Genomic DNA, 25422 nt, shown 5'->3' with positions numbered 1-25422 from the left:
TCCCAAGTGTTATTTTCCTCAAGTGCTTTGATCTCCTCTTTCATAGCTGCAACCGATCTGTTGTCATTGGAAGCCTGTTGGAAAGTGTTGGGTTCCACTTCAGCTGAAAATGCCTCCAAATATGCTTGATAACCTGATGAGAGATTAGCGTAAGTCAAAGTATTAGATAAGGGGTATAGACAGCAACCAGTGAACTTCTTGGTGGTCTGATAGTCCTTTAGCCAAACTACAGGCTTTGATGTCCTTGTTGTCTTCCTAGGACCTTGATCATCAACATGTGCCATTCTGCTTGTGTGAGGAGTAATAGCAATCTCTGTCGTACATTGTTTGGGAGCAATTCAGCTGAAATATCTTGCACTTCATGTTCACCTTCAACTGCTTCTGTATTTGGAGTTGTAGAATCAGTATCCAGCATTTCTGCAACTGGTATATTGACATCTCCTTTGACTAGATCATTGTCTCTGGGTGGAATAAGGACATCTGTGGCTATAGTGGGGTATGATTCTTGTGCAGTAGTAGTTGAAGCTGATGATGAGTAATCAGGTTGTATTGACACAGTTGTTTGGATAGGAAAACAGTCTTCTATAGTAGTTGTATTTTCTCTGAAAGGAAAACTATGTTCTCTAAAACTAACATCCCCGCTTACAAATATAGAGTTAGTTTCCAAGTCAAACAATCTATATCCTTTCTGAACTTCTGAGTATCCTATGAGGACTGATTTTCTTGCCCTCTTTGCAAACTTGTCTCCCTTTGGCAAATTGCTAGCAAAGCATAAACATCCAAATACTTTCAAGTGATCAATAGCAGGTAGTTTGTTATACAAAATCTCATAAGGAGACTTTCCATGTAACAAAGATGTAGGCCATTTATTGATCAAGGATACTACAGTCTTAATACAGTCTCCCCAAAACCTGCTAGGAATACAACTCTGAAAGCTTAATGCTCTAGCTACTTCAAGTATATGCCTCTGTTTCCTTTCCACTACCCCATTCTGTTGGGATGTGTAAGGAAACTGCTTTGATGCACAATACCTAAAGATGCTAATAACTCATTACAGCTAGATACCATGATAAGAATGGACCTTGGGTCTAACTCAACCCCAAAAGCTAGCTTATGAGGTGAGGATTGCCCAAACCATATAAGGAGACCAAGGACCTCAAATCCCTCCGATGTGGGACAACTCAACACCCCCCTCACGCCGAGACCTCTGGAGCGTGGACAACATAAATGGGGGCCCAACATCGGTAACAATAATTGGGGTGGGCCTGGCTCTGATACCATGATAGAATCTAGGATTGCATGAACAATTAAACCCTAGTTTCTAGAGAATTCAAAGAATGAGGAGAGGAGGAAGAAAGACGAAGTTGATTTCTAATTCTCTTATCACTATACATTCCATTACATTGTATTTAACTATACTCTAACAGGTTAACTAATCACTCACGTGTCTATCACATGTGTGAGTGTGTATTGTCTAAAATGCCCATTCTTACATTCTATCCTTTAACTCTCAATAATAGGCATAAGTTCTTTCCTTTTTTTAATTGTTTTAACTTTTCTCATATCACTTAATTGAAGAAACATGTATTATTATTATGTGTTAGCATCATACTGTCACTATAATTAGTTACTTACCTTAATACATACAGGAAAGTAATCCACAAAAGTGTGTCTCAATATGAAAAAGTAGTTCACTTCTAAGTGCAACAAGAGACTACGCGCAAAGCATAGAAGTGTGGTTGTCTGAACTGTGATGGATTATCGACTATTTCTTCTTCTATATTTCATGTCCATTTTCCCCGACCTTTCTCATTCTTCTCTTCGGTTCTCCTTATGGAACAGTTATAATGAAACGTAATTCCTATCATCTCTCTCTTTTACAAGTTAATATATTACTTATTTGAATAATGTTTAACAGTACAATGCCTTTGCTTTTCTTTTTTTTTCCCAAGAAAATCATCAATTATGAAATTGAAAACTTGTTCTTCGTCGACTTCAATTGATCCAACACGGGTCACTCAAATTTCATGGCATCCCAGGTTTGTTACCTTGTAATATTTAGTCTTTATATGGTTGAAATCCGACAATTGCAAAGAATTCCGCTTTATGAGTAATGTGATGCTTGATATTGATTTTGTTGAGTTTTTGTTTAAGATGAAATAGTCTTAAAATTAGAGTGAATGGGAAATGGGATTTGGATTCGGATTTGGTCAAATGATCGATCGATTGATTAATTTTTTGGACCAAATTTATTTGTTAATAGTGAATATTAACGTGATATAATCCGTGTTTGTAACAGATGTTTTCCATTCCGTATATTGTGTTGCAACACTAAGCAATAAGCAGCCTAGTGCACCTCCCACAATGGTGCAAGTGCTCCTCCCACCAAGCAAGTGTACATTCCACCATGTAAGTGCTTCCTCTATGATAGCCTAGTGCTTGTTGTACCATGGAGGGGGCGGATTTCTCTCAAATAACTGCTATAAATAGAGCATAAGTTGGAGATAAAGAATAACACATCGGAAAAAACACTCGAAACACTCTGTATACACTGGATATACACTTTGTATATACTAGATATACACTCTGTATACACTGAAAAAATGAATTGCAATCTGATATTCTCTTCAGTAAGAATTCAACATTGGCTATACTTTGCATTCCTTCCTCTCAGAATTTCCATTCAACTTCTGAGTTGTCCTTTTTATTCTGCATTGTTTTTAACTACAAACAAAACATCCATAAGTGTGATTTGCTGCCGAACTTTGTGTTCGCTAAAACATTGGGGTTTGAAGCACCGCTACACCAGTGTGTAATTCATTCTATCCTGAGAGGAAATAATCCATAACCTTGGGTACTAGGAGGGGATTAAATTCCTTAAGGAAACACTGTGAATTCAGTGGGCTCGAATTAATTTCTGTTTTATTTATATTTACGTTTATAAGCTAACGTTCTAATTTCCAGAATCATTATTTACAAGTACAGAAGAAACAACAAGCTTAAGGAATTTAATAACTTTTATTTCTGTATTTGTGTTATTCTTAATATTCTGGAAACTAAAACCTTTGTGGTTTTTGTGTACTCCCGTTTGGAGAGTAAAGCCTTCGTGGCGGTTTGTTGGAGATTAAAATCTACGTGATTTTTACTCCAGTTTTAAAGCCTTCGTGGCATTTTGTTGAAGATTAAAATCTACGTGATTTTTCACTCCAGTTTTAAACGTTTGATTGTATCATTTTTACAGTAAAAATGGCGAATGACGGAAATCAAGCTGTTCCGATGATGACTGCCAACGCATCGACAAGTCGAACTCCGGCGTTGGCACCGGCAGAGAAACCCGGAAAATTTTCCGGGATGGATTTCAAGCGCTGGCAGCAAAAGATGTTCTTCTACTTGACTACGTTATGTCTACAGAAGTTCATCAAGGAAGATGTTCCTGATCTTCCAGATGAAACTCCAGAGAATGATAGCTTTCTCGTGATTGAGGCGTGGAAGCATTCTGACTTCTTGTGCAGGAATTATATTCTTAGCGGACTGGAGGATAATCTGTATAATGTATACAGTGGCGTGGAGACGTCAAAAGAATTGTGGAATGCACTTGAAAAAAAGTACAAAACTGAAGATGCCGGGATGAAGAAATTCGTCGCTGCAAAATTTTTGGACTACAAAATGGTAGATAGCAAGTCTGTTATTACCCAAGTCCAAGAATTGCAAGTGATTATTCATGATCTACTTGCTGAAGGTATGTTTCAAATAAATACTGATATTGAAAGTAAAATTTTTAGTAATTTTACTAACGAAATTTTCATTGAAGGTCTTGTCATCAATGAAGCATTCCAAGTAGCAGCAATAATTGAGAAGTTGCCTCCATTGTGGAAGGACTTCAAAAATTATTTGAAACACAAACGAAAGGAGATGTCCCTTGAAGATCTCATTGTTCGATTGAGAATCGAAGAGGACAATAAAGCTGCTGAGAGAAGAGGTCGTAGAAATTCAACAATAATGGGAGCAAATATTGTTGAAGATAACAAAAAGAGAAAGAAGGCTTCTGGCCCGAAATACAACCCAAGCAAGAAGCGGTTCAGTGGAAACTGCTACAACTGTGGGAAAATCGGACACAAATCTACGGAGTGTCGTGCTCGGAAGAAAGACAAGCAAAGGGGTCAAGCAAACATGGTAGAAAAGCATGATGATGTTGATGACTTGTGAGCCATGCTTTCTGAATGCAACCTGGTAGGAAACCCAAAGGAGAGGTGGATTGATTCTGGAGCCACTCGCCATATTTGTGCTGTGAGGGAAGCATTTTCTACATATGTTTCTGCTGGACCCGAAGAGACGCTCTCTATGGGAAATGCTGCTACAGCAAAAATTGAAGGATACGGTAAGATATTTCTCAAGATGACTTCTGGCAAGGTCATGACTTTGAACAACGTCCTTCATGTTCCCGAGATTAGGAAGAACTTAGTCTCTACTGGACTTCTTGTAAAGCACGGTTTCAAGTGCGTTTTTGTATCTGACAAGGTAGTGATTAGTAAGAATGAAATGTTTGTAGGAAAAGGTTACCTTACTGAGGGCCTTTTCAAGCTGAATGTAATAGTTGTTGAAACTAATAATAAAACTTCAGCTTCTTCTTACTTACTTGAGTCAAATGATTTATGGCATGTACGTTTAGGTCATGTCAATTATAAAACCTTGCGAAAAATGATAAACTTGGAAGTATTGCCTAAGTTTGAATGCGAAAAATCAAAATGTCAAATATGTGTGGAATCTAAGTATGTTAAACATCCTTATAAGTCGGTTGAAAGGAATTCAAATCCTTTAGACTTAATTCACACAGATATTTGTGACATGAAGTCAATACCATCTCGCGGTGGAAAGAAGTATTTCATAACTTTTATTGACGATAGTACTCGATATTGCTATGTTTACTTACTTAATAGTAAAGATGAAGCAATAGACGCATTCAAGCAATACAAAAATGAAGTTGAAACGCAACTTAACAAGAAAATCAAAATGATAAGAAGTGATAGGGGTGGTGAATATGAATCTCCTTTTGAACAAATATGTTTAGAATATGGAATTATTCATCAAACAACAGCCCCTTACACGCCCCAATCCAATGGGATTGCGAAAAGAAAGAATCGTTCATTAAAGGAGATGATGAACGCATTGTTGATAAGTTCTGGTTTGCCACATAACTTGTGGGGGAAGCCGTTCTTACGGCCAGCCGAATACTAAATCGAGTACCCCATAGTAAAACACAATCCATTCCATATGAAAAATGTAAAGGAAGGAACCCCAATTTGAATTATTTTAAAGTGTGGGGGTGTTTGGCAAAAGTGCAAGTTCCTAAACCCAAAAGGGTAAAAATAGGACCGAAAATAGTTGATTGTGTTTTCATAGGATATGTGACTAATAGTAAAGCATATCGATTTCTGGTTCATAAATCAGAAAATCCCGACATTCATAATAATACGGTTATAGAATCAGATAATGCTGAGTTCTTTGAAAATATATATATCTGTATAAAAAGGAATACGAGTCGATTGGTGAAGGATCTAAACGACCTCGGGAAGAAACAAAAAAAAGTACATTTAATCAGGGGGGTCCAAGACGTAGTAAACGTCAAAGAACGTTTACTTCGTTTGGACCAGATTTTGTGACTTTCTTATTGGAAAATGAGCCTCGAACATTTAAAGAAGCTATGTCTTCTTCGGAATCATTGTTCTGGAAAGAGGCAGTCAATAGTGAAATAGAATCCATATTGAACAACCATACATGGGAATTGGTTGATCTTCCTCCTGGAAATAAACCTTTGGGTTCTAAATGGATTTTTAAGAGAAAAATGAAAGATGATGGCACTATTGATAAATTTAAGGCAAGACTTGTTGTCAAAGGGTATAGACAACGAGAAGGTCTTGACTACTTTGATACATACTCCCCAGTTACAAGGATTACGTCCATACGGATGTTAGTAGCATTAGCTGCAGTGTATGGTCTTGAAATTCATCAAATGGATGTTAAAACGGCCTTCTTAAATGGAGAGTTGGAGGAAGAAATTTACATGGAACAACCTGAAGGGTTTGTGGTTCCAGGTAAAGAAAATAAGGTATGTAGACTTGTTAAGTCCCTTTACGGACTAAAACAAGCACCCAAACAATGGCATGCGAAATTTGACCAAACAATGTTGTCAAATGGTTTTAAGATAAATGAATGTGATAAATGTGTGTACATTAAAAATGTTCCAAATCACATAGTCATTGTTTGCCTATATGTGGATGATATGCTGATAATGAGTAATAACTTTGCCAACATAAATGCTACTAAGCGTATGCTAACTAGCAAGTTTAATATGAAGGACTTGGGAATTGCAGATTTAATTCTGGGGATTAAGATCCAAAAGACTCCTCAAGGCCTGGCATTGTCACAATCTCATTATATTAAGACAGTACTTGAAAAATTCAAGCACTTGGGCTTTAAAGTTGCAAAGACTCCAATTGACGTGAATCTTGCACTAGCAAAGAACAAAGGCCAAAGCATATCACAATTGGATTATGCTCGTGTGTTGGGATGCTTAATGTACATCATGAATTGTACACGACCAGATATAGCTTGTGCTATAAGTAAACTAAGTCGATACACGAGCAATCCAGGTCAATCTCACTGGATGGCAATGAAACGAGTTTTGGGATACTTAGAACATACCCAAAACTTTGATTTGCACTACAGTAAATATCCTGCGGTGATTGAAGGATATTGTGATGCAAATTGGATCACCGGTTCAACTGATTCGAAGTCCACAAGTGGATATGTATTCACTATTGGTGGAGGAGCGGTATCTTGGAAGTCGTCCAAACAAACATGTATTGCCCGCTCTACAATGGAGGCTGAGTTCATAGCCTTAGATAAAGCCGGTGAAGAAGCTGAATGGCTCCGGAATTTCTTGGAAGACATTCCATTTTGGCCCAAACCGTTGGCACCAATATGCATACACTGTGATAGCCAAGCGGCAATTGGAAGGGCTGGGAGCGTTATGTATAACGGTAAATCTCGTCATATACGACGAAGACATAAAACCGTTAGGCAACTTCTCTCTAGAGGAATTATCACGATTGACTATGTAAAGTCAAGTGATAATGTGTCAGATCCACTTACAAAAGGCCTAACTAGAGAGGTAGTTGAGAAATCATCGAGGGGAATGGGACTATGGCCGAGAACAAGTCATTGTGGCGGTAACTCTACCTAGAAGACTGGAGATCCCAAGATCTAGGTTCAAGGAGATCAAACAAAGTCATTAATGACGGTTCAACATTGTCAACAAAATTTGTTTTAGTCCATTCTCGTGATGAGACAATGTTCAGTACCAAGGATAAAGCATTAAGGCTTTTTAATGATTTCTAAATTTGATACAGGGTATATCAAATAGTGTATCTATGAGATGACACGTTTAGGAATCACCTATGTATGTGTGAAGTGTTAGCCGCTTCAAGGAGAATTTTGCAAGGCCAATTCTCTACGCACTTATGAAACCAGGCAGTGTTCATGGCTGAAACGAACACAACAATGAGAACCAAAGACGGTTAAGGGATTGATTGTGTGACTTATGGTTGTCTAGGTATACACTAAAGTTCGACGGTTCAAAGATATCAAATCTACCGATTGACCGAGTATATCCGACATAAGTTCACTACGGAAAGTTCAAAGGGAAACCTACTTATCCAGATGCAATTAATTCTTGCTTGCAAATCACACAAGTTTTTCATGCATACTTCCGTGATATAGCCATTCCCCATTCATGTGGGGGATTGTTGAGTTTTTGTTTAAGATGAAATAGTCTTAAAATTAGAGTGAATGGGAAATGGGATTTGGATTCGGATTTGGTCAAATGATCGATCGATTGATTAATTTTTTGGACCAAATTTATTTGTTAATAGTGAATATTAACGTGATATAATCCGTGTTTGTAACGGATGTTTTCCAATCCGTGTATTGTGTTGCAACACTAAGCAATAAGCAGCTTAGTGCACCTCCCACAATGGTGCAAGTGCTCCTCCCACCAAGCAAGTGTACATTCCACCATGTAAGTGCTTCCTCCATGATAGCCTAGTGCTTGTTGCACCATGGAGGGGGCGGAATTTCTCTCAAATAACTGCTATAAATAGATCATAAGTTGGAGAGAAAGAATAACACATTGGAAAAAACACTCGAAACACTCTGTATACACTTAATATACACTCTGTATACACTTAATATACACTCTGTATACACTACGTATACACTGAAAAAACGAAGTGCAATCTGATATTCTCTTCAGTAAGAATTCAACATTGGCTATACTTTGCATTCCTTCCTCTCAGAATTTCCATTCGACTTCTGAGTTGTCCTCCTTATTCTGCATTGTTTTTAACTACAAACAAAGCATCCATAAGTGTGATTTGCTGCCGAACTTTGTGTTCGCTGAAACATTGGGGTTTGAAGTACCGCTACACCAGTGTGTAATTCGTTCTATCCTGGGAGGAAACAATCCATAACCTTGGGTACTAGGAGGGGATTAAATTCCTTAAGGAAACACTGTGAATTCAGTGGGCTCGAATTAATTTCTGTTTTAATTATATTTACGTTTATAAGCTAACGTTCTAATTTCCAGAATCATTATTTACAAGTACAGAAGGAACAACAGATTTGACTTATATGCAGGGCTTTCATATATAGGAATTTTTTGACAGATGAGGAGTGTGATCATCTCATCTCTCTGGTTAGCCTTTTTCCTCTTTCTTGCAGCTGCTCTCTATTCCTCTCTTTCTTTCTGAATTTTGGGAAACAACCTCTTGCATAAATACAGGGTAAGGTTGCGTACAATAGATCTTTGTGGTCCGGTTCTTCCCCGGTCCATGCGCATAGCGGAAGCTTAGTGCATTGGGCTGTCTTTCAGTAGTGCAATTAATTAAAGGTCATTTAATGTAGTTACTACTTGGTATGAGAGAAAATAATTTCTTATTAACACTGCCGATTACTTGAGTGTTTAGTTATTATTTTTGTTTACTTGTCAGTCAACTACGACTCAATTCGATATAAAGTATCTATTCGGACCCTAATCATTTCCAAACTATACAATATAAAGATTTCACCTTTAAAGGCTAAATAAAACCAGAGGTTATCTAAATGCCACAGAAATCCTTATATATACTTGCATACAAAATCTCTAAAAGTAGAATGAAAGACTGTTTTCTTGTACTATTACACATTAAAAATACAAAGCCGGCCTTTGATTTATATAGGCTAAAGGTAGACTGGAGAAATCCACGGTAGCTGACAATGTATCAGGAGAGAGCATAGAAAGTGAAGTTCGGACAAGCTCCGGCATGTTTCTTGTCAAAGCTCAGGTTAATTCATGTCCTGACTCTCTTGTCTGTGTTGCTATTACTTCTCCTTTTTGAATGTTAATATTGTTAGAAGTATTAGATGAGAAAGAACACTTAACATTTAATTTGTTTGTCTTCGTTAAAGGATGAAGTTGTTGCTAATGTCGAGGCCAGAATAGCTGCTTGGACATTTCTCCCAGAAGGTACTTTGGAATCTGTGGTGTTGATTGGCTTCATCGCTACATGCCTAAACTGAATTTCTTACTTTGTATAGTAACTTGTTATTCAGAGAATGGAGAATCAATTCAGATATTGCATTATGAACACGGGCAAAAATACGAGCCTCATTATGATTTTTTTACGGACAAGGTCAATCAAGAGATTGGTGGCCATCGTGTAGCTACTGTCCTTATGTATTTATCAGATGTTGAAAAGGGTGGAGAAACAATTTTTCCTAGATCAGAGGTAATTCGGGTTTTGTATGATTGTTCTTTCTTTTTTCTCCATAGTTAGCGAAGAAAATTTTCTTCTCTTCTTTGTTATTATTGAGTTGTGTCCCACATCAGTGGGTTATGGGTATCTTGGTCTCCTTATATGCTCTAGGGCAATCTTCACCTCACAAGCTAGCTTTTGGGGTTGAGTTAGGCTGCAGAATCTCAGCCAAAGGGTGATGATTGGTCTGATTGTGCTAAATATGGTTATGCAGGTACGTTTGTCACCATGAATTTCAATGTGGCATATTCATGTAGGATGTATTATTAGCCATTTTCAGTAAGGCACATTGTATTTCGATAATAAAAGGAGTTTAAGTTGTTTGACACTAAAATCAATGTCCTTTTGAAATCATGGGTTCAAAATTAAATATTTGCTGAAATTTTAGTGATTATATTCCGTATCGAAAAATACTATTCAGTTAAACCCATGAAATAGGTTGCATCTGCCTCTGAATAAAAGTAGGAAGGGTGATGCATTGTTGTTTTTCAGTCTACATCCAAATGCAACAACTGATCCTTTGAGCTTGCATGGAAGTTGCCCTGTCATTGAAGGCGAAAAGTGGTCTGCTACGAAGTGGATTCATGTAAGGTCCATTGACGACACACCATCATCAACGTAACAGATCAGTGTGTCGATCAGAATCCTGAATGCTCCGAGCGGGCTGCTGCTGGTGAATGTGATAAAATCCTTCTTACATGGTGGGCTATGAAGATCTTAATTTGTAGGTCATTGTAGGAAGAGTTGTAATGTGTGCTCATGATAGGAATACATACTCGGACTTTTCTATATCATTTTACCAGTAGAGAAAAGTGTATCCTCAATTGTTGTGTATCTGTTTGTACATTAAGAATAGAGCAATTTACTTTTCGTTTATCACATTATTTGGTAACTTGGTACTATAGAGCCCTGTGCCTCACTGCCTTGCTTGATGAGTTTATCTAATCTGATTCATCTAGCTTGTCAAAATTATCATAAGCGTAAAAGTTCTTAATTTAAGCATCAATTAATAATTAAATAATGGACTTTTAACTTGGGATAGAAAGATGCCCATTTTCTCCCCTGCTTAATTATTTCATACGTAAAGATGGAAATTCTAACGGCCAAGTGCCAACCAGAGAAGATAAAGAGGAAAATTATGAAAAACATAATAGCCCACAGAAAAAACCGTTAGTTTAGTTAGAAAATTAATGAACAGTTGAAAAACAAAAATCCAAAGAAAAAACAATGAGAAATATTCATCAAATATTTCCAACACAACTTTGATTAATCCATGACTACATTACAGAGATCATCATCTTCATTCCGGCGACAAGGATCCTCCGGCCGCATTTGGGATAACAGACTCAATACACCGGTTGATGGCGGGCCACCAACAGCCATTGCTCATGGAATCGGAAATTCTCAAAAATATAGAAGAATCCAATTTGACGAGGTTTCAAATGTTGCCACCACATCAATCGAAACGGAGACAAATAAAAACTCTTATGCAGCGACAGCCTCTGAACCATCTTCTAGATCTAAAAGTAAGCCGCCCAGGTGTTCCTTCATTGCCATTTTTAGAGGATGCACTAAAACTCATGCATCCTAAAAGTTTTGTAGGAGCTTTTCTTGTTCTTTTTCTTTTTTTATTTTCATGTGCCAAATGTTGTATTGCTACGCTAATTGTCAGATGTTCTTTTCAAGCAAGGATCATTATTGCATAGTGAAAGGCAACATTATCTACAGCTTTTCTTTTTCCCTATAAAAAATCAATGTTACACAGAATTTTTTAACGAGTGTGATAGGGGTGTAGAAAATTTAACGTACCCGTACAAGAACTTGTATACACTCGTACCCAGCTTGTAGCAATAGACCAATTTGTACAACATAAATGAAATCCATTCATTGCTCATTTTGGCAAAGATGATCTCGATTCTCAAGGATATGGAATTTCCAAAGTTTGGATCTTTTAAATTGATTCGTCATGAAAACATATTGGCTGCGCAATAAAATCAAGGGATAATTTCACATAAGTATACTTGGGGAAGCACTTTTCAGTTGCCTAACCCACAAATACAGTTTTCATGCGGTAGCCCACAAATAATTTTCAGCCGCCTAACCCACAACTTCATCAACTACACCCAAAACGCCTAAATCAAATTTCACTTTTTTCTTTCATTTTTATCTTTACCCTTTTTCCATTTTCATTCTTATTTATTTTTTACTTCCCTCTGTATAGTACTTCCTAAACTTCACAATATCAGGAAGTTAAAGTAAAAAATAAAAATATATTCATTCTTAGAGTCTATAATTTTATTTTTATATTTTTTTGCAAAATTTAAAGTTTTGTAAGGGAAATTCTTATTTCACTGGAAAAAATAAAAATTTACATTATTAAACACCTTATATACATTGTTATACACACAAATATACATGGTTATAATTATGTATAATCTTGTATACTTGTGTATAATCATGTATAATTCTATATAACTACGAGAATACCCACAAATATACATGATTATACAACGTATATAAATGTATATACAACATATACATCATTCTTCCTCCCTTCAGAAGTTATTTAAAGTGAGAAGAAGAAGAAGGAGAAGAACAAGCAAAATTACCAAAACCCAAAAAGGAGATTTCATAACTTAGAAAAACAAGAACTTATTCTATTGAGCCGCTGTGTAAAAACCAAGAAGAACAAGTGAAGGGATATGAGTATGTCCATGGGCAAGAAAAATCGTAAATCCAAAACCAAAAGCAAGCAGAGAAAACCCAAGTTTTCTCCTAAAAAATCTCAACCGTCAGATCATATGCCGGTAACGTCCACCGCTAGCACTCATGATCATCAGAATTCTCAACAGCTCAATCTCTTTCCTTTGCACCCAGAAAATTTAGTCGACGACAAAGACAGTGGGGTGGGGAGCAAGAGATTGAAAATGAAAGAGCAAGAGATTGAAAATGAAAGAGAAAGTGGAATGGAGAGAAAGTCTGAAAGAGAATTTGGGAATCGAAAAATTTCCTCTGCATAAAGAAAAAGAGTGGGGGCGGCGATGGCTAATCAGTGAAAAAAAATTTCAACAATATAGAACTGGGCCATACCGGATAAGAAGGAAAAATATGGGCGGTATTTTGTTAGGATAGTGGGCCAAGTGACATAGAGTGTAATTTCTTCTAAAATCAATGGTCTAAAATCAAATTTTAGTAAGAGAAACACATTCAAAAAGTTAGTGTAACGTAACCTTTTTTTATTCGTATTGTTTTTGTAATGTAATATTATTACAAGACATAAAATACTTAAGTTATAATAATATTACTATATACTATGTTTTATAAGTTAATTCAAGTTAAGATGTTAACCATACATTTGCAATAAATTACTTTGATTTTGTCATAAAAAAAATTATTTACTAATATAAGGATCTAACCAGTTTACTTCAGAATTCTTAAATATTTCTATTGTTAAAGTAGGCTTTCTATTTATAAAGATTTTTTTTTCTACAAACTTCAAAAAGATTCTCTAAACGACAATAAAATGATAAAATTCGTTATTAACAATTTTGGGACCCCATAAAATTGGGGACCTAAAGCAAATGCTTTACTGCTTCTCTCTTGAGCCGCCCCTATCAGATTGTTAATTGTGAGCTTTTTCCATTACATGAAATAATTGCTACAAGTATGGATAACATGAACCAGCTGTGCGATCAAATCATTTCCACTCTCATGGAACAGAAAATGTTGAAGAAAACTCCTTTCTCTCAATTTTCGTGTTAGCATACACTACAGGATAGAATTCAAAAAATGGCCAAGGCTATACATTCAGATGGAAGTTTTAAGAGAAGGAAAGAGTCGGCTCCTGTGTAGTATCAAGCAGCGCAACATTTGAGTATGTGTTGCAGATGTTTATGCAATGGTTTAAAAGCCAAGTTTGTGATACTTGGTGTAGTCAATCTCTTTCATTCTAATACAACACAACATATTTTCCGGCAAATCCTCTGCCTTGTTTCCCTGCACCATATATACAAGTAACATCAGATACAAGTCTTCAAGAGGTAGCCAAATCCTCTTTAGAGTTGTTAATAGCTACCTGAATTGTCAGACCGAAGTCAAGGACACAGTTTTTCAATCTGTCTTTAAACGATTCCACTCCTTTTCTAGCGAGGTAGTTGAATCTGTGAATGTCTAAATCAATTTCAAAATAGTTTTCTCCCTGCAACAGCCAACGCAAAAGATTTCAGTATGAACACCAAGAGAATTTGTTTGATTTTACATGCAAAATACATGAATGTCCGTACACAGCAAAAGGAGTGAATATCCTCATGAAAAGTTATAAGCTGTTGTTTAATTTGCACGACAAAAATGTGATCACGAAGATCTGTTCGAATATTCCTTTGTCCAGGTTCCACCACCATGCAAAAAGTGGCTTTCATTTGATGGAGAGGCATAAAAAGTTTTGTTGAAAGTTTGTTTTCGTAAGAGATAAAATCTGATATATCGTTTGTATGCAGTATAAAAATGTCAATATTTTAAGGGGTACAGTTAAAAAGTCTTGTTCTTTTTTACAAGTCTCATAAAGGTCGATTCAGAGTTCAATCTCAGAGCGTAAATATAACCAAGTCAGAAGAAAACAAATGCAATGATGCTAACTGCACAAAGTTTTTTAGATTAACGTACCAAATAAAATTCATGTTGAGGACGTGAGAGCACAGGCTTTTCATTGTATGCATTCAAGAGTTTCTTCTCGGCTGCACTTAATTGAAGATCATCCATGTTTGCAACTCGGCCCAAGAATTTCAATCTTTCCCTGAAGGGTGCATTTGTGTCCATGGGAAAACTTTTGATCTTCTCTATTTCGTCATGTATTAATCTCTGTCGCACAGATAGCAAGGAAAAGAATAACTAATCAGCAATTTATTGAAAAAGGGCAAATCTATATGTACACAGTAAAAACAAATATAATAGGTTGTACCTGTCTTACTAAGTGTTACTGAGAAATCAGAAAATGTAGTCATGTAAAGAAAATTCACCATCCTTACCTGGAGATTTTCTTGAAATTGGACTGGCATTTCTTTTGAGTAATTATCTGAAAGTTTGAAGTAGAGAACGATATTCATCCCTTCTCCATCGTATTCATTCTGGAAGATTGCTGGAGGGTATAACGGTATCTGAAACGAGAGAACCATCAATCAATTTTTGGGACAAGCAGTCATTCATTAATAGCATAACATTAGCCAAAATCTTCTTTGCCAGCATCTTCACTTGGCAGGTTTTAATTGCCAGATCTGAGCAACAAAAAATAAATCTAATCTCGGAATAAGATATGAAAAGAAAAATATTCTAATACCTGAAGATTCACAACAAGAATAGCAGGAACTTCACTAGATGAATCGATGGCTGGAAGTTCCACAAAACGTGCAATATGATCAATTTTCCTTGCTGACAAGAATACATCAGCCCCAAAAGGATAAAATGCAGCACAGTTTGGAGCAAACTCTTTCTTCTTATCCCTGCCAGAGAATTTAGAGGGATTCAACTTGATATTCAATTGAACAAAAATAAACACAAGGAATTTACTCAAGAAAGAAATGGACAAAGTTGGAGACATGTCTTTTATAATCTCATGTCACAGATAGAGTCCATCATCAGTAGCTTTCTCTTACCTGAAGTAATTTTTACCACGGACCTTGAAAGTATTTGGCTCAACTGATGACCAGCAGTCGGACATTTTCCTCTCCAACGGGCTGCAAGGAATTTGAGAACCAGCTATTGGTCTTTGCAGAACGGCTTTTGGCGATACTGGAGATAGAAAAGCAGACAAGTCAGTAACATAACACAATTACATTTTCAAGGTTAACGTGAATTCAGCTGTAGCTCAATCTAGAAAAAGTTAACACCCTCAATTGTCATCTATGATTTTTTCCTGGAAAATGGTAGCAGTATACTCATCAGCACTAGAGACATGCTATCCACCCTATTTACAGATCAACTAGACAAAATCGTGTTCATCTTACAAGAACTACTAACATTTAATGTACGTTTAGATAGGTTACAGTTATGCATGGATCACTGATCAATCTGACCAACTACAAATGAAGTAATAGCATACTAATCTCAAAATGTTTTTAAGGTTTCAGAAGCGGTTTATGCAAGAAAAGCAGCCAATTGGAGACTTTGGTGCCATTAACAGTATATACAAGGTAAAAGCACTTACATAATGCTGAACTTGAAGTTGTTTCTCTCCATTTAAAGGATAACATCTGCGTTAGGGATGATTTTCTACGGGTGCGTGGTGAGCTTGGGTTTAGCGACTTTTTCTTTTCATCTGAAGAGGCAACGCAAGCAAGACAAGGCAGGCATGGGTTCTGACTTCCACAATTGTGGAAAAATCCCGTTTCAACCCTAGCACCAACTCGATCCATGCTTCGGGGCGTTTTATCAATAGGGCTTGGGCCACCCATCTCATTTTGAGGATTGTTGGACTTAAATTGAGAATCTGCTGATGAGTTTCTTTTCGCAACATCCTCTTTGACAACATTTGGTTCTTCACATCCAAACGGTTGTTCATGTTTTGCCAGGAGGTCAGAAGTAGCATTTCCATTGTGATACACAAAATCAGAAAACCTTGGAGAAACCCCATTCGAAAAAGAACCATTTTGTGAAAAGACTGCACAATTGTGAAATAACCATATAATATCGATTAGAGATCCTGCCTAAACAATGCAATGACCTTGAACTTCTGACGAGGCAGATGACTTACCATCTTGAACGCTATGAAAATCATCATCACAGTCAGATTCAATCACCATCTCGGGGTCAAACCAAGACTCTGCATTTCCTGTTTAGCCCACACAATATCACAAAAACAAATTTGAGTCGTCCTCTATATAAGCCTCCAAGTACAGAAATTTAAGATCTTTACTAAATAGATAGAAACATTTCCATAAGGGTGTTGACTAACATACACAAAAACCAAATGAGATTGGAAACTCAATAAAAGAAAAATAAATAAAAATGAAAAAGTTCATAAACAAATACTCTCAACAAAATATTTCAATACTCAAGTCATCCAAAGCTAATAGCAAGAAATCAACTACGTAGATTCAAAGAGCAACTAAAATTTACCTAGGTACTCAATTTGTTTAATGAATCTAATCAACAACTGCATCTCTAATTTTACCTATTTTCGAGCTAACAAAAACACCAATAACGACCCAGTATATTCCCACAAGTGCGGTCTGGGATGGTTAGATGTACCCAGCCTCACCCCTACCCTGGACGGGCAGAGAGACTGTTTCGGATAGACTCTATCTATTTTCGAGCTAGATGGGGAAAAATCTTAAAATGGAAAAATTGAAAAAACAAGCTAAGGATCAAAATTTCATGATTTCAGAAGGAAAATAGAAAGGGATAACAATAAATAAAGTACCTTGAAATGCAGGATTATTGTATGAAAGATCTGCAGAAGCAGATGGTTCAATCTTACTGAGATTATGAGAAGCCGAATGGGATTTTGACACATTTCTACTTCTGCTAATTTTATGTTTCTTCCTATGAACAAATTTCCGCCCCTTAATTCCTACACACCCTTTAGGTTTCGATCCACATACTCCCATTTTTTCCTCTTTCAGCTCTCAGAAAAAAAGAAAAAAAACAAGAACTGAAATTCTCAAAATTTGAGTCAATGACTCACCAACAAGAACATATATACACAACAGACAGATTCTTGATGCTAATTATCAATATTCACGTTTATTATTTATTGGGTTTAGGAATCAAATATCTAATCAATATAAGTGCAGCAATTTGTACAGAAACTACTAGTGTTAGAAAAGTTAAGGGACAACTATATATAAAAATAGGTTTAGTTAAATGTTGAGTTGGGAATTAATAGGAGTGGATGATTGGTCAACGACAAAATACTTCGACTGTGGATGAGTAGTTTGATACGAAATTTCCTATGAGCTTGGTCCCGCGTCTCTTCATTATTGCCACGTACCTACCCATACTCAAATTTACCTCTCCTTTAGAATACGCGCTTAAAAAAGTGATTTTTTTAATTTATTTTTTACCTTTTTTACTGTTTAGTTTAGACTTTTAAATTGTTTTTGCATTGACGAATATGCATATGTCTTCCTTTTGTTTAGGGCGAATGTTGTGTTTAACTAGTTTATCCCGTGTTAATAAATGAAAGGTTCACTTTGTATTAATAAAATAACCATGTTTAAATTGAAGAACGAATTTCAATATCTTGGAAATCAAAACAAGACGTCTTTAGAAACCATAAATAACTTACAGGTAGATTTTCAAGAACATTCAACTGCTAGTTTTCAAAAATTGGAACAAAGAACAAGTTTTGAATACAAATGTCGGGATTTTTACATAAATATCTAATCAGTTTATTATTTATTATTTCTAGTCGGTATACGTAAGTTATACATATGTATATATAAATTATAAATAAATTATATATATTATACATATATTGACTATTTTTAGTTTAAGCGATTTGACGGACGACTATTTGAGTTAATTCTTCTATTAATATATATGCATCATAAATTCAGATTTTAATACGATAACTAAGGATTAGACAAAGAGATTAATTCATAGATTGACTATCACTGTAAAAATAGTCAAATCATAATCAATCTTATAAATATTGATTTGGTAGGAAATGGGACACGATGTTCCCTCACATCACCATGTGAATACGAATGAAATAGATCTAGATAAAGCATAATGAAATATAAGAATTTAAAACTAAAGTATACTTTTTTTATTCAGACATTAGATAGCATTACTAATATTCACTAATTGTTATTCAACGTATTATAGTTCCTATGTTATAAAGTTTTATGCTTGCAAACCAAACTATTCTATTTTATGTTGTTAAAAAGCAAGATAACGTGAAGTAACAACATAAACAAATTAATTAGGTAACTGTATGGGTCCAAATTTGACCGACCATGACCGACGACGAGTATGACGATTGACGGAACCTCCTTGAATTGACGCCATAAGGGAGACGACCTTGAGACAAACCAGAGACGGAACGACCCTTATAATAATGCATGGCCATCAGGGGACATTAGGAATATTCCTCTGAATATTCCTTGTGTTTTGTTTTTTACAGTTTAGAAGAATTTCTCTCTTAGTATAAAAGGAGGACAATAACTTTGTAACCGGCATTGAACACTCAGGAGACATTACTATTTATGATTGAAAAGAAACCTCGTGACCGATCTTCACTTTGTCTATCGATCTTTCTAGAGATTATTATCCTCATCTAAGATTTACCCCTTTATCTTTGATTGATTTGCTCAAAAAAGTTTTAATATCTTTTGAGTCAAACAATAACTAATTAATCATATCTTTCCTTTTTGTCTCGTTCATAAGAACATACATCGCTAATGACTTTGTGCTATTTTACAATTAAATAGGTAACTTGATCACATGTTATATTCTATAGGCTTTACCTCAAAGTTAAGATAAGATATTAAACAAGAATTAAAACTAGAGAGAATTCGGCGAAAAGGATCTTTACATAAATAGCCGATAATATTGATTGTTTACTTTTTTTAACCGTATACATAGATTATACACTGTTATAAATAATTATATACATATAATACATAAATTATATTATATCATACCTTAACCGGCTATTTTTAATTTAAGTAGTTGGTTAAACGATTATTTGAGTTAATTCCTAAAAAAGAAAGGTAAAAAGGGAGAGCGGATGGCGCGTGAAGGAATCTTAAAATTTTTTAGATACGAGGCCGAGTTGTTAGGCTAAATACGTGACATCCACGACCTTTGAACTGTTGAAGAAATGGTCCGTGAAACTAACGCGTCTTGAATAAAAGGGTTAAGGAACATTGAAATAACGTTGTGAGCCCCACGTGTTGCTATTTATTTTGTGGACCCACTGCTTCACCACTTCTCTATTGCCCACTCTTGGCCCGCCCAACACTTAAAGCGCCCATGGACCAGTTGGGCTCTTCTATGTATCAGGCTTGACTTGATTTAACAAAAATATATGTCTTATATGTGTATAATATATGTATTATATGTGTATAATTTATGTATATGGCTAGAAAAAATAAACAATGATTATGGACGGCTATTTGTGTAAAAATACCGACTTGATTTGAGGACCCAAACAAAGATACTTCGAATGATTTCCGACATACACCTGTATTGAATTCTTCGAAAATGCATTATTTTTGAAAATTTTGGCACACCTCCAACGGTATTTTTGTAGTAATGAAAGCCGAAATAATAGTAAAATCGAAAATTCCAGTAGACAAACTTGCATGAAGAGGAATAATTTAACTATAAAAGAAATTTCTAATAATCTCGAGGTAACTCAAAAATATAGGTATTTGTGGGTTCAATATGAGAATTAATATGGATTAAATTATAAGAAATTTTTGAAATAAAAAAATAAATATTTGTGGACGATGTGAATATCATTTGATTAATGAGTCTGAGCAACAAGCTTATTCTGATCCATTCAAGTGTATATAGGATATCGGCCTTGATTTTTGGTGTTATTAATTAGAAATAATGTGGACTGCTTAACGTGCACGGAGATAGCCTTGATTTTAGGTCTCCATCTTCGGTTGGTGTGTTTGGATAGTATTTCCTCTTTAGAGGAAAAACGTCTGCTTTATAGTGGTAGTTGGATCTCTGTTTCTAAATTATATGATTTCTTACTTATTTCCTTAATCCAGTTGCTCAAAACTAAAAATATCTGATGGGGATATGGTCCAAAGTCAGCAGAGAGGAAGAAAACAAAGTAGAAGTTGAATCTTGTTTGAAACGTGGAGATAGCAACACCTTTATAATTAGCTGTCGGAAAATTGCCTCACACATCTTCTAGTCAAGGCATCATATGCATTTAATTTATCGTACCAGACACTATTTATTCACATGCTGATTTTACTCCAATGTTCAGTGTTTCATAGTCATTTATATTTGGAATCTTCTCCTAAAATCCATTGACTTCTCGAACTGCAGCATTGGGCCTATCACCTCAAGCATGATTAACCGAACGCTGTTTGTCGAAAAGTTTTATATTGTATGGGTTAAATATTTTGTTTTATATGTTTATTTTGAATTTTGATTACACTTAACTAAATTCTTGCCTTCGTCACGCCACTAGGTTGTCTACGTCCCTAGCTGCCTGATCAGTTCAATGACATATTTGTTGTTCATGAGTCACAATCAGCCAAAGTAAGAAGGCAATACCAGTTTTCTGCAATAAATTTCTCGTCCATGTATACGGATGTGACTTTAAAAATGTGTTACTGTTGGGTTTTGTTATTAATAACAAAAGAAGGTGTGAATGGAAAATGACGAGAAAAGAAATGGAGGGAAGTGAAGTTATGAATTAGTTCACCTTACTAATGCACTTTGTCCCTCGGTGGAAGAAGAAATCTTTGTGTATATATATATAAGCTCATCATCTAGCTCTTAAAGAGTTAAGAAGAAGTGGTGCCTCGCGCCGTCATCGTCATCGCTCGCTCGGCTTGGCCAGCTTCGGCTTTGGCTTCGGATTTGGTCAAAGATTGATTGATTAATTTTTTTGGACAAAATTCTTTTCAATTAATTAATTAAATTAATTAACGAAAATTCAATCCGGGTAACCCATGACCCGCGACCCGGTCCAGTCCGGTCCATTTTCTTTCCCGGATTATTTTAAATCCGCTAGTTGTTTCCCGCGATTTTTTCCATTTGTTCCAACAACTATGGTTATTCTGAAAGGTTGCAAACCTTTTCGGAAACAGTGCCAAATTTGGCTATAAATAGAGGGTCTTAGCCTCATTTTCAACCACCGAAAAATCTGAAATTTCTCCCCTCAAACTTCTGCATTCTGCATTGTTTTCCAAAACCAAAAACATAAGCATTTTGTGTGATTTGCTCCGCCATTTGAGTTCGACGAAATTCTGTGATTTGAAGTGCCGCTATCACAGAATAGTTATTCTGTTCTATCCTAGGAGGAATTAATCTGCAACCTTGCGCATTGTGAGGGGATTAAATTCCTTAAGGGAACACAAGAAACTTGTGGGCTCAGAATTGTCTGCTTTTGTTTTTAAACCAAGTTTGTTCATTTACTGATTTTTGAATACAGAGTTCTAACAAGCTTAAGGAATTTAACGTTTTATTTTTGTATTCAATCTCACTTTCTGCTTTGGGAGACTGAAATCTTATTGATTTTCTACTCCCGTTTTGGAGATTAAAATCTTCGAATTTTCTACTCCTGTTTGAGATTAAAGTCTTTGTGAATTTCTAATCAATCCGAGATATAAAAACTCGGTTGTTTGTATGTTGTTTGAAGATATAAAAACTTCACCGAGATACTAATTATGTTTGTCAATTTCTTTTACAGAAATATGACAACGAGTGCGGAACAACATAATGGTTCTGTTGGGACTACTGCTGCAACGACAATTGCATCTTCAAGTCGCACAACTCCTGCACCGGCAGAAAAACCCGAAAAGTTTTCCGGTGTGGACTTTAAGTGTTGGTAGCAGAAAATGTTCCTCTACCTGACCACACTCAGTTTACAGCGTTTTATCAGCGAAGACATTCCAGTTCTGGGAGAAGAAACTCCTGAAAATGAACGATTTGTGGTCACTGAGGCATGGAAGTATTCTGACATTTTATGAAAAAACTATATTTTAAGTTGCTTGGAAGACGGCTTGTACAATGTTTATAGCGTCATGAAAACATCAAGAGAATTATGGAATGCTCTTGAAAAGAAGTACAAGACTGAAGATGATGGATTAAAGAAGTTTGTGGCAGCCAAATTTGTGGATTTCAAAATGGTTGACAGTAAATCTGTCATAACGCAAGTCCAAGAATTGTACGTTATTGTTCATGACCTCCTTGCTGAAGGTATAAAATGAGTCAATATTTTTATTCAAGATATTGATTATTTTACTAATTATAAATTTATAATTGAAGGTATGGTCATAAATGAAGCGTTTCAAGTTGCGGCATTTATTGAAAAGTTGCCTCCGTTGTGGAAAGACTTTAAGAATTACTTGAAACATAAGCGCAAAGAGATGACGCTTGAAGACCTTATTATTCATCTACGGATTGAAGAGGACAACAAGGCTGGTGAGAAGAAATCTCGTGGAAATTCAACAATAATGGGTGCAAATATTGTTGAGGAAGCTTCAACGAGTAAAAAGAGAAAGAAGTCGTCTAGACCAAAGAATTATCCAAGCAAGAAGAGGTTCAAAGGTAATTGCCACAACTGTGAAAAGGTTGGACACACGGCTATTGAATGTCGTGCACCAAAGAAGGACAAGAGGAAAAATCAAGCAAACATGATTGAGAAGAATGATGAAATAGACGACTTATGTGCCATGCTTTCAGAATGGAACCTAGTCAGAAATCCTAGAGAATGGTGGATTGATTCAGGAGCAACTCGACATGTTTGTGCTAACAAGGAGTTGTTTACTTCTTATGCTCCTGCTAGACCCAACGAGACAGTGTTCATGGCAAATTTTGCTACTGCAAAAATTGAAGGAACGGGCAAGATAGCTTTGAAGATGACTTCTGGAAAAATTGTGACTCTAAAAGATGTTCTTCATGTTCCTGAAATGCGGAAGAATTTAGTCTCGGCATCACTTCTAGTCAAGAATGGCTTTAAGTAGTTTTTTGTTTCCGACAAGGTTGTAGTTAGTAAGAATGAAATGTATGTAGGAAAAGGTTACCTGACTGAGGGCCTTTTTAAACTCAATGTAATTACCATTGATATGAATAAAATTTCAGCTTCTTCTTACTTGCTTGAGTCAAATAATTTATGGCATGAACGTTTAGGCCACGTCAACTTCAAAACTTTGCGAAAAATGATTAATTTGAAAGTATTTCCTATGTTTGAAATGTCAAATATGTGTGGAATCAAAGTATGTTAAGCATCCTTATAAGTCAGTTGAAAAGAATTCAAATCCTTTAGATTTAATTTACACGGATATTTGCGACATGAAGTCAATACCATCTTGCGGTGGGAAAAAGTATTTCATAATTTTCATTGACGACGGTACTTGATATTGCTATATTTATTTACTTAATAGTAAAGGTGAAGCAATAGACGCATTCAAACAATATGAAAATGAAGTTGAAATGCAATTAAACAAAAAGATCAAAATGATATGAAGTGATGGAGGCGGCGAATATGAATCTCCTTTTGAAGAAATATGGTTGGAAAATGGCAATATTCACCAAACAACTGCCCCTTACTCACCGCAATCTAATGGAATTGCAGAAAGAAAGAATAGACCGTTAAAGGAGATGATGAACACCTTGTTAATAAGTTCTAGTTTACCTTAGAACTTGTGGGGGGAAGCTATTCTTACAGCTAATCGAATACTGAATCGAGTTCCCCATAGCAAAACACAATCTATTTCATATAAAAAATGGAAAGGAAGGAACCCCAACTTAAAATATTTTAAAATATGGGGGTGTTTGATTAAAGTGCAACTTCCTAAACCCAAAAGGGTAAAAATTGGACCAAAAACTGTTGATTGCGTTTTCATAGGATATGCAACAAATAGTAAGGCATATCATTTTCTGGTTCATAAATCAGAAAATTCCAACATTCATATTAATACGGTAATTGAATCGGATAATGCTGAATTTTTTGAGAATATTTATCCGTATAAAATGAAATGTGAGTCGTCTAATGAAAAATCTAAGCGACCTCGGGAAGAAGCAAAGGAAAGTACGTTTGATGAGGAAAATCCAAGACGTAGTAAACATCAAAGGACATTTACTTCCTTTGGACCAGATTCTTATTGGAAAATGAGCCTCAAATGTTCAAAGAAGCAATGTCTTCCTCGGAAGCACAATATTGGAAAGAGGCAGCCGATAGTGAGATAGAATCCATATTAAGTAATCATACTTGGGAATTAGTTGATCTTCCTCCGAGAAATAAACCTTTAGATTCTAAATGGATTTTCAAAAGGAAAATGAAAGTTGATGGTACTATTGACAAATATAAGGCAAGATTAGTTGTTAAAGGGTTTAGACAACGAGAGGGTCTTGATTACTTTGACACATACTCACCGATAATAAGGATTACATCTATCCGATTGTTAATAGCTTTAGCCGCCATGTATGGCCTTCAAATCCATCAGATGGATGTAAAGACGACCTTCTTAAATGGAGATTTAGAGGAAGAAATCTATATGGAACAACCTAAAGGGTTTGTAGTTCCCGGAAAAGAAAAGAATATATGTCGACTTGTTAAGTCACTTTACAGACTAAAACAAGCAACAAAACAATGGCATGCGAAATTTGACCAAACAATGTTGTCAAATGGTTTCAAGATCAATGAGTGTGACAAATGTGTTTACATTAAGAATAGTCCAAATCAAATAGTCATTGTTTGTTTATATGTGGATGATATGTTGATAATGAGTAACCATATTGCTAACATAAATGCTACTAAGTGCATGCTTACTAGTAATTTGATATGAAAGATTTATGAGTTGCCGATTTAATTTTGGGAATTAAGATCCTACAGACTCCTCAAGGTCTAGCTTTGTCTCAATCTAATTATATTAAA

General features: G+C 35.6%; 1 protein-coding gene across 1 annotated transcript; it reads right to left on the bottom strand.

The window, feature by feature from the left end:
- Nucleotides 1-13465: 13465 nt before the first annotated feature.
- LOC104211794 (uncharacterized) lies at nucleotides 13466-17696 on the bottom strand. The gene is made up of 9 exons (XM_009760920.2): nucleotides 17266-17696; nucleotides 16597-16674; nucleotides 16051-16503; nucleotides 15500-15635; nucleotides 15184-15346; nucleotides 14876-15004; nucleotides 14514-14708; nucleotides 13927-14049; nucleotides 13466-13847 (listed from the first exon to the last, which is right to left on the bottom strand). Exons 1-9 carry the CDS (start codon nucleotides 17450-17452, stop codon nucleotides 13755-13757), a joined length of 1557 nt encoding a protein of 518 aa, XP_009759222.1. The 5' UTR covers nucleotides 17453-17696; the 3' UTR covers nucleotides 13466-13754.
- Between the last annotated feature and the right edge of the window lie 7726 nt (nucleotides 17697-25422).

The sequence above is a fragment of the Nicotiana sylvestris genome, chromosome 2 (genome assembly GCF_000393655.2).
Source record: "Nicotiana sylvestris chromosome 2, ASM39365v2, whole genome shotgun sequence".
Taxonomy (NCBI): Eukaryota; Viridiplantae; Streptophyta; class Magnoliopsida; order Solanales; family Solanaceae; genus Nicotiana; species Nicotiana sylvestris.
This window is presented reverse-complemented; position numbering and strand designations above follow the sequence as displayed.

Bases quoted from the DNA above. Each gene is read 5' to 3' on its own strand.
- LOC104211794 (XM_009760920.2), bottom strand. From the start codon at position 17,452: ATGGGAGTATGTGGATCGAAACCTAAAGGGTGTGTAGGAATTAAGGGG. The intron at 15,347-15,499 runs GTAAGAGAAAGC...ATTCTCTGGCAG, and splicing joins CGTGGTAAAAATTACTTCAG to GGATAAGAAGAAAGAGTTTG. The intron at 15,005-15,183 runs GTATTAGAATAT...CTCTCGTTTCAG, and splicing joins TTCTTGTTGTGAATCTTCAG to ATACCGTTATACCCTCCAGC.